The sequence below is a fragment of the Triturus cristatus genome, chromosome 9, assembly GCF_964204655.1.
Source record: "Triturus cristatus chromosome 9, aTriCri1.1, whole genome shotgun sequence".
NCBI classification, from domain to species: Eukaryota; Metazoa; Chordata; class Amphibia; order Caudata; family Salamandridae; genus Triturus; species Triturus cristatus.
Window position 1 is genome coordinate 76,391,799 of NC_140592.1, and position 14,572 is coordinate 76,406,370.

A 14,572-nucleotide genomic window follows, 5' to 3' on the forward strand; every position below is an offset into this window, starting at 1 on the left:
GCTTCACAATAGAAGCGAGTACGTTACATGAGGAGAGTTACAAACTTACATGTTACAGATACAAACAGGATACTAAACAAGTAAAATAAAATAAAAGGTGGCAATCACAACAACAACAAAAACATTAGGATTAGATTAGTACAGGCATAGAAATATGCTATTATAAATGGGAGGGTGGGGGCTACCCCAAAATCCAGGTCAGTGGCAGCTCGGGGCGTTAACCGCCCCCACCTCTGGCTCTCTGGTGGAGCCTGTAATGAGGGTTTACGTTTATCGCATTTTTCGCTGTCTTAATGTTTTGTTTACATGCCGCACGCCTGCCACCGGAAGGGGGTGCTGGCACTGGAAGGAGGGATCTTTATCCGCCCTGAGGGCAGACACCGAGGGGCCCTCACAGCTGGCACCCTCACTGCTGGAACACACATTCCAACATGTAGCAGGCAGCAGCTACAACAAGCATTTACAATGCAACGGTCTCGGCATTGTTAAAGTTAGAGCTATTGGCATTGCTCATGACAATGCCGTTTCTTTAAATGTTTTAAAAACAAATACATAAACAAAAATGTCATGAGCAATGCCAATAGCTCTAACTTTACCAATGCCGAGACCATTGCATTTTAAATGCTTGTTCCATCGTGACTTCTGTTCTATAAATACCTGTTCATCTATTTTCAGTCTTCCTGTTGTAGAAATGGTCAAAATTTTCTCTGGCTGACTAGTTTGTAATCTTTTTTTCTACCTGCTTGCTGCCACTACTCTACTTGGAGGATTGGTCTTAACACGTGGATTGAGGTCTTAGTCAGCCTGGTTTATAGGTTGTTCAAATTTCATCTCTTTTATAGCCTGGCTTGTTATTCCCAAAGTGTTACTGGCAAAAGAGTTTATGGTTCAGTCAGATGAATCCTTGTACTTTATCCCCTATGTTTCCTAATTATGTGTGTGCAAAAAATCCAGTTTAATTGCGGTTTCTATGCATTTGGATAGCTTGTATACCATCCGCAGGTTTTGTGAAACTGAATTTACCTAGTGATGACCCATTTAGATGTTTTAGTGCCTTAAGTGAAATATTCTCTTGTACGTTTTGACGAGGGACTCCATTAACATTTACACTCCTTGTTTTATGTTTCGGATGCGCAGGGTTCTAATTATATTGTGATATGTTCACAGGGAAGGGGTACACAATCGGTACTAAAGGTTGTTTATGTACCTTTGCTTCTATTTGTAATTGTTTCATAGATCCTATTCCTGTGGCTGTCTTGTGCTTGAACAGAAACCATTTGATTGGTTTGCAGTAAGCTTTGCCTTATACAAAATGTCTATGAATTCAGCCTCTTGCCTGTCTCCTGCTGCTGATCTTTTAACAAACGCCATTTGTCCGTCATGTTAGCACTTCGGGTTCTGTGACAGTAATATGTGACAGAATTACTTAAAGTCCGCTCTTTTAGATCAGTTGGCTTCTGTCTCAGGTTTCTGTGGACCCTCGCCTAATTGAAGGTCTGTTGCAGGTGTGGTTCTGGAAAAAAATACTGTTCAAATGTACGAGTGCTTGTAATGATCTCACGTTCCTCTTGACATGATGCTCGGTAATGAGAGCAGCAATTGAGTAGTAAATGATTATTGTGTGCCAAATCTGTGCTTTTCAGTTCCTGTCGCGCCATGGCAGCCAGTGTCCATGACGAGCGTCCCTCATGTCAGTGATAGCCTAGGCTCCGACAGTGACGGCCACAGGAAGAGGCTCAGTCCCGAGTCCGGCCGGCGTTTATGTCTTAGACTGGTTTCTGATCAAGGATCCTACTGTTTGGAATCGTCCAAACTCTCACAATGTCGCTGCTGGCTGTGAAAATCTCAGATAGGAGAGAAGTACACCTCCTCATTACAGTTCACTATGGGAGCACTTATCTGGGCATGGTTTGGGAAGAGTTGGCAGAAATGCACAAGCCCAACTTGATTACAATAGGTACGTGGGTGGAGTGGCTAAAAAATTACCAACTACTTAAACTATATAATGCAAGTCCTAAAACTCCTAGTACAAGCAGTTGGCTACTCACCTGATCCTGTTGGGAATGTTGTTTGGCTGGGTCCAATCTGGAATGGCATGGTGAGCAAAAAAACGATGGATATAGACCCGGATCTCTGTACTGTGGTGAATGTATGACATTGTTCTGCGTTCTGTCCATCAATTGTTCTTTTTGCATTTGTCACCCCGAGTGGGACGGGTATGCCCAGACGTGGGTCCCGTGCTCTCCATGCCACTGGAGTCAAGCTATCCTGGCTGATGAGGGCTGAAAGCCAGAAACTGGTCCTAGGATGCTTGTTTCCAGTCCAGGGAGGACCTGGCCTGGCAGTTCGGGCTGGACTGTTCCCATTGGGTGCAGGGGCAAGACTGATTTGCACATGGCTGGGTCCAAACTGGAATGGCGAGCAAAAAAACAATGGATTTAGGCCCAGATCTCTGTACTGGGGTGAATGTATGACATTGTTCTGCATTCTGTCCTTCAATTGTTCTTTTTGTTTTCATTATCAACCACAGTAAGACTGATGTCCTTCCTTGACTTTCTTTTGGCCGTTAATAATAATCTTATTGCTGTATAAGGAGTAGCCTCCTCTTCATCTGTTGTGGAGGACCTTTGTAAGGCTTCGGAATCCACAATTTGCTAACAACATTCCTAACAGTGGACCACACTCTAGAACACTCTACTTGATCAATTGAAGGTCGGAAGAGCTCTGAAAACTTGTAATCTGAACTGCCTCCAGAGGCGAATGTCTTCTGTATTTACTTCACAACTCTTTCTATAAAATTGGTGCTGAACCAGAGACCAGGAATCAATCAATCAAGAAATGTGTAAAGCACACTACTCACCGAGAGGGTCTCAAGGTGCTTGGGGGGGAGGGGGGGGGGGGAAGAGGGCTGGGTGCTGCTGCTGCTCGAAAAGCCAGGTCTTGAGCAGCCTCCTGAAGGTTAGTAGGTCCTGGGTCTGCCGTAGGAGGATGGGGAGGGTGTTCCAGGTTTTGGCGGCGAGGTGGGAGAATCTGTTGAGGTATGCTGGTTCGGTGTTGTGGAATACCTTGTGTGCGTGGGTGAGGAGCTTGAAGGTGATCCTCTTGTTGATGGGAAGCCAGTACAGGTCTCAGGTGGGGTGTGATGTGGCTGTGGCGGGGGATGTCAAGGATCCGGCGTGCCGAGGCATTCTGTATGCATTGTAGACGTTTCAGGAGTTTGGCCGAGACTCCTGCGTAGAGTGCATTTCCGTAGTCCAGCCTGCTGCTGACGAGGGCCTGGGTGACCGTTCTTCTTGTTTCGGTGGGGATCCACCTATAGATCTTGTGGAGCATGTGGAGGGTGTTGAAGCAGGAGGATGAGACGGCGTTGACATGCTTGGTCATGGAGAGTGTTGAGTCTAGGATAAACCCCAGGTTGCGTGCGTGGTCGGTGGGTGTTGGTGCTGCTCCCAGTGCGGTTGGCCACCAGTATTCGTCTCAGGCTGAGGGGGTGGGGCCGAGGATGTGGACCTCCGTTTTTGTCCGAGTTCCGCTTTAGATGGCTGTTTTTCATCCACTCGGCGACTGCTTTCATTCCTTCGTGGAGGTTGGTTTTGGCTGTGTGAGAGAGGATCAGGTGGGTGTCGTTCGCGTAAGAGATGATGTTGAGGTCGTGCAGTCGGGCGATGTGGGCGAGCGGAGCCATGTAGACGTTGAACAATGTTGGGCTGAGGGATGATCCTTGGGGTACGCCGCAGATGATCTCGGAGGCTTTGGAACGGAAAGGGGGAGGCGGACGCTCTGGGATCTGCTGGAGAAGGAGGTGGTCCAGTCCAGACCCTTGTCTCGGATCCCTGCGTTATGGAGGCGTGTGCGTAGGGTGCAGTGGCAGACTGTGTCGAAGGCGGCTGATGGGTCCAGGAGGATGAGGGCTGTGGTTTCGCTGTTGTCCAGCAGGGCCCTGATGTCATCGGTGGTGGCGATGAGGGCAGTTTCAGTACTGTGGTTGCTGCGGGACTGGGACGGGTCCACGATGTTGTTCTCCTCGTGGTAGCGGGTCAGCTGTCTGTTGACGGTTTTCTCGATGACCTTTGCCGGTAACGGTAGCAGGGAGATGGGCTGGAAGTTTTTGAGGTCCCTCGGATCTGCCTTGGGTTTCTTGAGTAAGGCGTTGATCTCGGCGTGCTTCCAGCTCTCTGGGAAGGTTGCGGTCTCAAAGGAGATGTTGATGGCCTTGCGGAGATGGTGGCGCTAGCTTTGTTGAAGATGTGGTGCGGGCATGGGTCTGACGGAGAGCCGGAGTGGATGGTGTTCATGATTTTCATGGTGTCGTCGTAGTTTATGTTGGTCCAGGTCTGCAGGGGGTTGATGTGGGTGGTGGCTGTGGGGTCTGAGGTGTCGGGGCGGTCAGGTTGTTGAAGCTGTCGTGGATGTCTGCGATCTTGCGATGGAGGAAGGTGGCAAGGGAGTCGCACAGGTCATGCGATGGTGGGATGTCGTTGGTGTTGGAGCTGGGGTTGGAGAGTTCCTTCATGATGTTGAAGAGCTCTTTGCTGTTGTGTGCGATGTTGTCGAGGCAGTCCTTGTAGGAGGCCCTTTTGGCAGATCTGATGAGTCGATGGGTTCTGTGGATGGCGTTCTTGTGGGCTGCGTAGGTGTCCGGTGTCTGTTTGCGGTGCCATTTCTTCTCTATTTTTCATCGGGTTTGCTTGGAGGCCTGGAGGTCCTCGGTGAACCAGCTGGTTTTCTTGTTAGTGGGTTTCTTGATCGGGGCGAGTGTGTTTGCGCAGTCATCGATCCAGCGCCTGAGGTTGCGTGCGGCGGTGTCGGCGGGAGGGCTTCGGGCGAGGGTGGTGTTTAGCTGGTCTTCAGTGATTTTGCTCCAGCTGCGGTGGGGGATCTGTTGAGTGCGGTGGTGCGTGGTGGGTTTCCGAAGGTGAAGTGGATGCACCGATGGTCGGTCCAGTGGAATTCGGTGGTGTGGCTGAAGGAGACGTGGGGGCTTGTGGAGAAGATGGGGTCAAGCGTGTGGCCGGTGGAGTGGGTGGGTGTTGTGACAAGCTTTCTGAGACCGAGGTTGTCAATCAGGGTGGTGGAATTGGTGTCGTCTTTGTGTTTCCTCGAGGTGGAAGTTCAGGGCTCCGAGGAGGATGTAGTCTGTGGAGGCAAGGGCGTTTGTGCTGACTAAGTCGGCGATCGAGTCGCTGAACTGAGGCTGGGGTCCGGGGAGCCTGTAGACGAGAGTTCCTCTGAGGGTGGTGTTGGGATCAGTGTGGACCTGGAAGTGCAGGTGTTCGGCGGTGCTGGTTGAGACCCTGAGGGTGTTCTTGTGGATGATAGCGATTCCACCTCCTACTCCGTTGGTGCGGTCCCTGCGGGTGATCTTGTAGCCGTCCGGGATGGTTATGGCGATGTCTGGTGCCGAGGAGGTGTTCATCCAGGTCTCTGTCAGAAAGGCGACGTCCGGGGAGGATGTGTCGAGCAGGTCCCAGAGTTCGACGGCGTGTTTGCGTGCGGAGAGTGTGTTCAGTAGTATGCATCTGAGGTGGTTGCGTTCTGTCACAGTGGGCGGTTTGGCGGATCGGAGGCTGAGTAAGTTGCAGCTCTGGCAGGAGAAGGGTCCTTTGGTGTGCTTCGGGGCGGGCAGGAAGCAGGAGTGCTGTCGTCCGGTGTTGTTTGTGGAGGGTGCTGGTGGTGTAGTTGCGGCGTTCGGTGTGTTGTCTGTGGGGACCAGGGGGTCTGGCGCTGTGCGCGGTCCAGGCACGGACGGGCGCAGATGGGCTTGCCTTAGGAATAGGAAAATGCGACAGCACAGTAGTTCAGCTCAGAACTATGCAGACAGGAGTATTCCTTTTACACGTTCCCAAGGTACGATATATATATATATATATATATATATATATATGTGTGTGTGTGTGTGAAAGAATTTATGAAGACCGCAACCACTGTCCTCAGGACAGAGTTAATTGGTAACAGAGGCGAGTAAACCAAATAACTAATATGCATGGAAAAGCATGTGCTTATGTAGTGGCTGAACAGCATGATATTGAAATGCAAGTAAAAAAATATACATTGTCATGTATGATTCGTTATGTAACGTGCAGATATATAGTTGCTCAGCTATTATGTAATGTGAAGGGAAATACATTTTTAAAAGGGAAATTCGTTAGAAATATGGCTTTCCTTTCATATTTTGAGACATGAATATAACTCACTGAGTTGAGCCATTGCTATAAAGATGTGCTTTCAACCTGCAAGCCTAGGTTTGTACTCCTGTAGGACCGACTCACCTTTCATTCTTCAGAGGTTGATAAATAGAGTAGAGTTACTATTGGTCATAGCAACATCTGCTATAGCTCCAAGACCCTGCAAACCTGCAGTAGCAAGTCCTGTACTTTAACAAGTTAACAAAAGCAGTGCTTGCAATTATTGTGGATGTAGTGAGGAGGAGCTATTGTGTGATTTCTTCATTTTTTAATACTTTTAGGCAGAAACTGGAAGAGAAAGCCCAGCTGTATGACCAGATGATCAAAGGAGACTTTCCAGGTAACCATTACAGAGCGTTTCAGCAGTTTTGTATTTTATTTTTTTCTCTTCTGATAAAATTAATGTAATATAATTTTTGAGGCTCATGCTTTTTAGTTCATTGTTCAACCATTCCTGTTTCCGAACTCTACTAACATTTGACCGGTTGTGTCTGCTATTTATGTAATAATTTGTCTCTGTGCCCACTCATCTGTAGTATGTAATGTCCAATTCAGTGTAGCTGGCCAGAGCCCTACAGTACATACTATCCGCATCTATCAGTTGTAGAGCCATTAAGGCATAGCAATACATTTAGATGATGACGTTGAAAATCTACCAAATTGTATTGTTCTCTTGAACAGTAGAACACGACCTGTGTTGCGTTATGATTGCATTGATTGAGAAGGATTTCCCTCCAGCACAATTCCTTTTGCATTTTGGCCGTGTCGGTAATTATTTCATCTTTACTACATTGCTTTTGTTCGATTTATACATTGCCATCTTGCAATTGAGGTATAATTAGCACCCATTTCTATAGACCTTTTGAACCATGCTTTCTATCTTGAATAGTATACTGGCCTAAAATGGAGGATAAACACTGCCTGCTCGTTGTATTCGTTGGAAGTAGGAGTCGTAGAATTATGTATAGATTTTGATTTTGAATGAGGTACTTGGCAGACCCAAATTAAAGGGGAATTGAGGTTATCTACATCTGCTTAACCCCTTCAGTGCCACGCCCTTTCCCCCTCCTGTGCCGGGCGTTTCATTAGTGGGTGGGGTTCATGACGAGACTATCTCGTCATGGGCACAGAAGAGGTTAATATTAATATGATGTTTACTAGGGGGGAAATGATAGATGTGCCCTACTCTCGTGACATTTTAATCTGTGGAGGCTATTACTTGGTTCACATTTAGTTTCATTGTCATATTTGACAATAAAGATCTTCACTGGTTCTTGGAGTTGGGATGACACTGTAAGAAATGCATACACTAGATGAATAATGTAACTTGGAGTCAAACATCATGACTAGAGATTACACATCTTCTTGATCAGAGATTATCTGCACTGATCATCTGCAAGTACAGATTTTCAATCTTAATAGTTTTTGAGAGTACAGATTTTTAATTTTAATAGTCTTTTGAGAAGTGATACCCGGAAAGAGTGTGGCTTTAGCTTCATTTTGATTCAAACAATACGGACTACATTTTTTAAAACAGGTCTATCATGTATCTTCTTTGAATTATCAGTGACCCCAAAATGAGTTGAATTTCCATAACACATGGCTTAATTCTGTCATTGTAGTTTCATTCAATAGTCTTCTAAAGTTGAATTTCCAGTAAGTTATGCGCATAAACATCATTGTGCTGCTTTTGATGAAATGACTGTAATGCATTTTGTGTTCTAATAAAGAAAAAAACAAATAACACCCTCTAAGAAAACAAGTTGTGCGTCATTGTCAAAAGAATGGAAATATGCTACAAGTTCTTGCAGAAGCTGGGATGACGCTATAAATGTGGCCCTTTGGCACCGATTCATCCAAGTTGTTCATAAAAAAATGGTTTTGTTTGCTTGTAAAATTGGCCCAATATTACAAATTTGCTTCACACTTCCCATAGAAATAATATGTTTACCCATGGGCTGGTTTAGGGTAATGGAAGTTCCCACATGTTACTTGTACACTTAATCTCCCATAGTGAAGATATTGTGGTGGCATAGGAGAAAAACCTGGATGTAATTACACAAAACCATGAATGAATGCATTGGCCATACATTATCCATACTTTTGTTGATTTATTGTAAACTTGTCCAGCAGTTTATTAAAATATTAAAAAAAATGTATAGCTATGGGTCAGTGTACTGATTATTGTTTGCAAAAAACTGGACATAATTTGCGACCAGTAAAGAATTTTACTAACTGACCTTTGTACTAATAGGCTGCTTCATACAATTCCTATGCGCAGTGGGTCCTAATCAAACCTGCCTCTTGCTTTTTTTTCCTGATTCTCTCTTTGTACATAGGTTTGAGGACTTGTGTTTGTAGTTGACTTGGAGTAGCACTGACACTGGATTAGTTGTTTTCAGAAGGATAATTTAACTGGTGTTTGGCTACATGAGTTTCCAGTTCATGAGCAACAGGGCAGGCCAAGCCATACTTTTGTAGACGGAGAAAAAGGTCTGTGGTTTAATTTCTAGATTTAAATTTTGAATATATACCTTGTTCCCAGATGAGGAAACTGAAGATCTTTTTCTTGTGGACTTCACTCAGAAGATAATCGATAAGAGGAAAGAGGTCCAAGCTCTGAACCAGAAGGCACCAAGCAATGCAGAATCGGAATGTGATGAGAGAGAAGAAAGACTACACGAATCGGAGATTCCACCGCCGGAGCATCCTGATGAAGAATGGTCGGTAATCTGCTTCATATACTCTTTGACTGTACAGATGTGGCTTAATGACCTTGTTTAGGCTTTTCTGAACGTAATCTCTTAAAATCTAGAAACTCTAGCGTACCCAACAAACATAAATTATCCATTTCTGCTCCATGAAGCTTCTTGTAAGATGCAGAAGCACTAACATTCTGTGAATCATTTATCATTTTTTGGGCTTAACTACACTGTTTAGAATTATGGCAGTGTGACCAGACCCCCCCCCCCCCCACACACATACACAAGTCTTCTGCTTTGAAAACCCATTTACCAGAAGACAGTGGACTTTGAAGGACCAATCATGGGGTGGGCGGTCTTTACCTCAGTGTGAATCCAGACAAGCATTGGGGAACTCTTCAACAAGAAATAACTGTGGAACTTTTTCCTAACATGGAGGCCAATCTAAAAACACAAAGAAGCTGAGAGCAGCCCATGCCGCACTGTACTAACCCTTGCAGTCCAATATAAGAACAGTATAACCTTGCAGACCCCGCGGGTTTATATTTTAGGAATCCTCTTATATGATGAAATCAAGTGTAAATCTCTGTTATGTTTTCCATTAACTGCTCTGAGTTGCAGACAAATATGTGGGATGGAAAGCTACTTTCCACTGTTTATTGTAGTAGGTTCGTTGTGAGCAGTGCCTAATTAGAAAGGCAACACAAACCGTCCTGCTGTGATTACTGTTTAATCTTCAATTGACACTTCTTATTCTGTTTGACTTCATTGAGGTCCTGCTTGATGTAAACAGTAAAGTATGCGGTCTGTCAACTCTGCCGTACAGAGGGAGCACCAGATTGTTACAGTAGTGCCTAGGCTTGTATATAAAACGGTCATAATCTTGCATTTGAATTCTGGACTTCTTTCTGTTTTGCTGGTCAGTATGCATTAATTGCAGACCCAGTAAATAGTGTTGTTGAACAGCACAGGCTTATAAACTCGGAAGAAATGCCTTGTCTCTTTAATCGGCAAATCATTGGTAGTACCTTCCAACACAACTGTTTACACAAAGGGCCTAATTACCACCTAATTACGCTAAAGTTCGCCGCAGCCCGCCCGCCAGATCACTACTTTTCAGTGGTCTGGTGGGCGGCGCGGTGGTTCCCCCTGCGGTGCCCTTTAAAAGGCAGCAGTGCCTTTTAAAAAGGCACCACAATATGAACGCCTCACAAGGTTCCTTCTCGGCATGGACTCGAAAGTCCATGCCGTGCAGGAACCTATATGCATGCACACAGGGGGGCACATGTTATACCCCCCTGTGTGCATCCACATACGTTTGAGGGACAGGGGGCCCTGCAGGGCCCCCTATGTTTCCTCTCCACCAGGCTTTTCATGTCGGAATACTGCCATGAAAAGCCTGGCTTAGAGGAAACTCTTAATGCTATTGGTGCTCTTAATGGAACTTTGAGGATGCCCCCTGGGCGGAAACCCTCACTGTCTATACTTGCCGTGATGCCCGAGCAATCTTGGCTGATGCCCGGCGGAGCTGTCCTATGCAGCTATAGAGGAGTTTAGCTCTGGTTCACCCATCGGCCGGCACCTACCCAGCCGGACATCGGCCATTGTTTTCCCCTCCTCCCCATTGTGTTTTTCTACCTGCTTTCCCTACCCCTGTTTACCATTTCACTCTCTACCTTTTCTTTCCCCATAAGACGTGTGTACGCGCTAATAACTCGCATTATTGTGTAATCTCGTGTTTTTTTCTCCTATGTCTATGTAATTATGTAACCTGTAACTCACTGATCCTCATGTAAAGCGCTCTGATACCTCCGGATCTAGCCAGCGCTATATAAAACTTTGCAAATAAAAAATAAATAAAAAGTAATATGCTTGGCGGGACCATGGTGGTCCCGCCAAGCATATTGCGGCCTCTAACAGCCGCTCCTATGCCAGTGAACAGCAGTTCCCTGGCGGATCCGCCGGTCCTAGTGTGGTCTGACTGCCCCAGTCGTAATCGGGCAGTCGGACCTCCGGTGCGGTTGTGGCTGGATCTGTCACTGCTGCGCCACCATGAGTCTGGTGGTCCGAGGACTGCCAGACTCGTAATCTGTCTCTAAGTATTTACAGTCGGACTCCAATAGTGACTACAGAGCTCCCTTCTGAGTATTTACAAGGATAGGTTATTTTTTTAGTGGCTCATCACTCCATATTCGTATACGAAATCCAACAATGGGTCAGTAAATTGAAGTGGGAAAGCTGAGTAACTGAAATCAGATAATATTACTTGTCATTTGCCAGTACTTTATTTAGCATTATATAAATCAAGTTAGTAGTAGTCGTAGTGAACAGGTGCTGCCAGAGAGATTTTCTCTGGAAGAAACCTAATGCCCTGCACCGTGGTAGTCCTTTTACATCTCTTCTCTGCTACTGCGATATCCTCCATCCAAGTACATAGGCCTCTTGGGTGCAGTCCAGCACAGACATAACCTTCGGTGGAGGGGTTGCCTCTGCATTTCCGTTTACAGTATTAGTCTTTGACTATTCGGAATTGGAATCAGAAAGACTTCAAAAATAAAGTTGCCCATCTATATTTTATCATCATGGGGATATAGCACCCCACACCATACCCTCGTCTTCCCAGTCATCTAAGAGCAGTGCACATAATTTCCACTTGTTGGCATTGCTCAGGGAAAAGCGTTTCCTAATGCTACACTAATTTCCACTTATTGACAGCTTTTGTTTAGATTTTATGTTCAGTAATTCAGATTAGCAAAAAAAATCCACTTTCATTTTAGCAAGATGCATAAGTCTGGGTCCGAGCAATGTATTTGGCTCACCTGTTCCTTATAGTTGGCTAATTCAGGAAATGCTTGCATCCTTGTCTGGAGGATTACCATTGGAGATCATTATTTCTTCTTCCAGTGTGGCAATCAGACTGAGATCACTAAGGGCAGTACTTGTGTACCTATCGAAGGTAAGCCAGGTACTTGAAAAAATCAATTCGCATATCCAACTATCCGTACATGCAAATTATCAGGTAAGATAAATTAGCATTGTAGAATTAAACCACTTTTTAGCTAATATTATTTGTTAAACAATTAGTGCAGGTAACCATTGCATGTCAGATCATAGGGAGACTCTCATCCTTCTCCTTTGGTTATACATTTCTTTTAATCTTCTAGAGATTCCCTTTGGAAAGTGTTTTGTACATTTATATGATTTAAGTCTGCATCCTGGTTGCATCTTAAATTCTGGATGAGCTGCTGCATTTAAAGGCATAGTCCATAGCTTCAGATTTGCTTGTGTTAGGTACTGATTCAGACAACTTATATGTTATGGTTTACCAACATTATTTGAGGTTGTGTTATTAGTAACATATTTATGTGCAGGTAAATACATTAGGCAAAATCAAATGGACTCATTCAGGTAGCATGTTGAAACTTTATCCATTGGTATTTTCTATATTGTGCAGCGATGACGTCATCTTGTTTGATCGCTTTTGTCAAAATTGAAGCAATTGATGCCGTGGAATGGTAAGAAAGGGATAAACGGGTGAAAAGGGGAAAGAGGATCTTAAATAGAATACCTGCCTAGGAACAAGTTTTGTTCAACTTGTATTTGGATGAGAATACTCAGACGTACAAGATGTTTTTTTCATTGCCATATTCTGCTGGATGTTGTGAGTTTTTGTTATTGGTCAGTTAGCATGTTGTGTGGCTCAATCTGGTAAAGTATTATACACACCAAATGGTGAACTAAAAAATCTAAATAATTTTGAGAGCACTGGGCATCATTTGAAGGTTTTATCTCAGTTAAGTGTTATTAAAGCCAAAGTAATATATTTCATGAAAACATTGAAACAATTGGCCAAACAGTATTTCACCAGGTTATTTTGTCTTTGGAGCATGTTGCTATCATTTATAATATGGCGCCCGAACATTTTTGGAGCATTAAAATGTAATAAAAGGGCAGCCTTGCCGGGTTATCTATAAATGAGAAGTGCTTGGAACTGGAAGACAGAACTGGCTTTAGGGAGCAGCGTAGGAAGCTGTGGGCTTCATTAATCTCAAGTTTGCTACTTTCTATAGTTATCGTGACAAATTATGCTTTTGGCCCTGTAAACGCCACAATTAATCTGTAGGCAACTGATCAGTGTTCTAGTTTAGGATACTTTTTAATGCTCCAGAGGACTATATTCTTTACCGACTACACAGTTAAAGTTAAAAAGCAGGCCTTTATTTTCAGGCAGAACTCAAACATAATACCATGCCAAAAACTGCTGCTCCCTGGCAGTGTAAGGAGGCCGCCCTTCTCAATGGCCAATCCTAATTCCTCTTGTTTTTCCTACAGGGTAGACTACCTGGATTCCCTGGGCAGGTCCCGACGTTGTATGAAGAAAGACTTGCCGCTCCTGCTGAAAATGGATAAAGAACTGCAGGGGAAGAGGTACATGTTTTTCTTATTGTGTTGTATGGGCACAAGAAGGATAGTAACTGTGTACCCGAGAACTTACCTGCCAACTGGGGCAGTATCAAAAGTACACCTAAAGCCTTACTGAGGATATGATGGCAAATCAAAACAAAGTTTTTAGCTTACGATTCCCACTCAAAATATGTTGCACTGACCCCATCAAGATGCCTAAAAGATATATTCAGCCCTATGAAGCTATAATTAGACAAAAGCATTCAAAGAAGCCAGTGCACTCTTTTGTGATTTTCTTTTCTTTTTTTTTTTAGCCAGAACAATAATTAATTTCACCTTTATCTAATTTTCTTCGAAAGTTTGCTCAAAAATATTGTGCTTGGTTCATTCCATTGGATTTTGAACATGGCAGAACACATTTATAGTAAAATAATTACTGCTGCTTACTGAACAGCTAGTCCTTGTTTTGCCTTTGATTTACACATAAAAATGTGACAGTCTGTTTTCTCATTTGTTTATCCTGTAAGTTTAAGAAACTGCAAAAAAAGATCATTGTCCATGCTTTGTACAGCTTTGAGGGGCATGCTTGTATTTGTACCTGTTTACATTTGTTTTAGGCGTATTCCTAGGTCCTCACATCATTTGTTTGGGCGGACTGACAAACGTCTCTGGGAATGAAAGTCAATACAAATTAGAACTGGGCATAGATGTAGTACAGAGTGTGTAGGGCACATGGATCAAATAATGGAAAATACAGATCAGTCCTGAATAGGAAATACTCCCTTTATTTATTATAGAAGGTTATTCGTCCAGCTGCGTTCTTTGATGTAAACACTAGAGACTATTTTGAGGTAAAGTCTAGACTTCTGAAAAGTGGCAAAAGCTGCATTTGGTGGGGGTGGATGAAGTTGAGAGGGAATTGTCTTACTGATGTCTAACTTGTCTTTTGGGGCTGCCTAGGCTGGATGTATCCAGTTTGTGTAAGTGATGCAGGTGGTCTGCATTCTGCCATTGTATAACATCCAATGCATACGTTGTATAACCTTCAACTTGGAAAAGCAGTTTTGGTGAGCGGTTTTTGGACTTACTGGATGCTTTAAGGTAGTGACTTGAGGTGGAGTATATGACCAGCTGCTACCCTCCTATTTAAACGCCTTTTTGTCTGCATACCCCCTTCCCAATAAAGGCAGGAAGTCATCCATTACCTTACAACCTAACTTTGGACACCTAACAGAAACAGACCAGATGCTCGGAGCCCTGTACCCCAGACCAGACCCTGGC

The 14,572-nt window shown here is 44.3% G+C and overlaps 1 protein-coding gene across 1 annotated transcript in view; it reads left to right on the forward strand.

Annotated features, from left to right (window-relative positions):
- CCDC174 (coiled-coil domain containing 174) overlaps positions 1–14,572 on the forward strand; it is a 51,396-nt gene that overhangs the window by 17,400 nt on the left and 19,424 nt on the right. Inside the window, exons 4-6 of the mRNA XM_085624448.1 lie at positions 6,467–6,525; positions 8,731–8,908; positions 13,220–13,315. Of these exons, the coding sequence (XP_085480574.1) occupies positions 6,467–6,525; positions 8,731–8,908; positions 13,220–13,315 (333 nt within the window). The remainder of the gene's footprint in view (positions 1–6,466; positions 6,526–8,730; positions 8,909–13,219; positions 13,316–14,572) is intronic.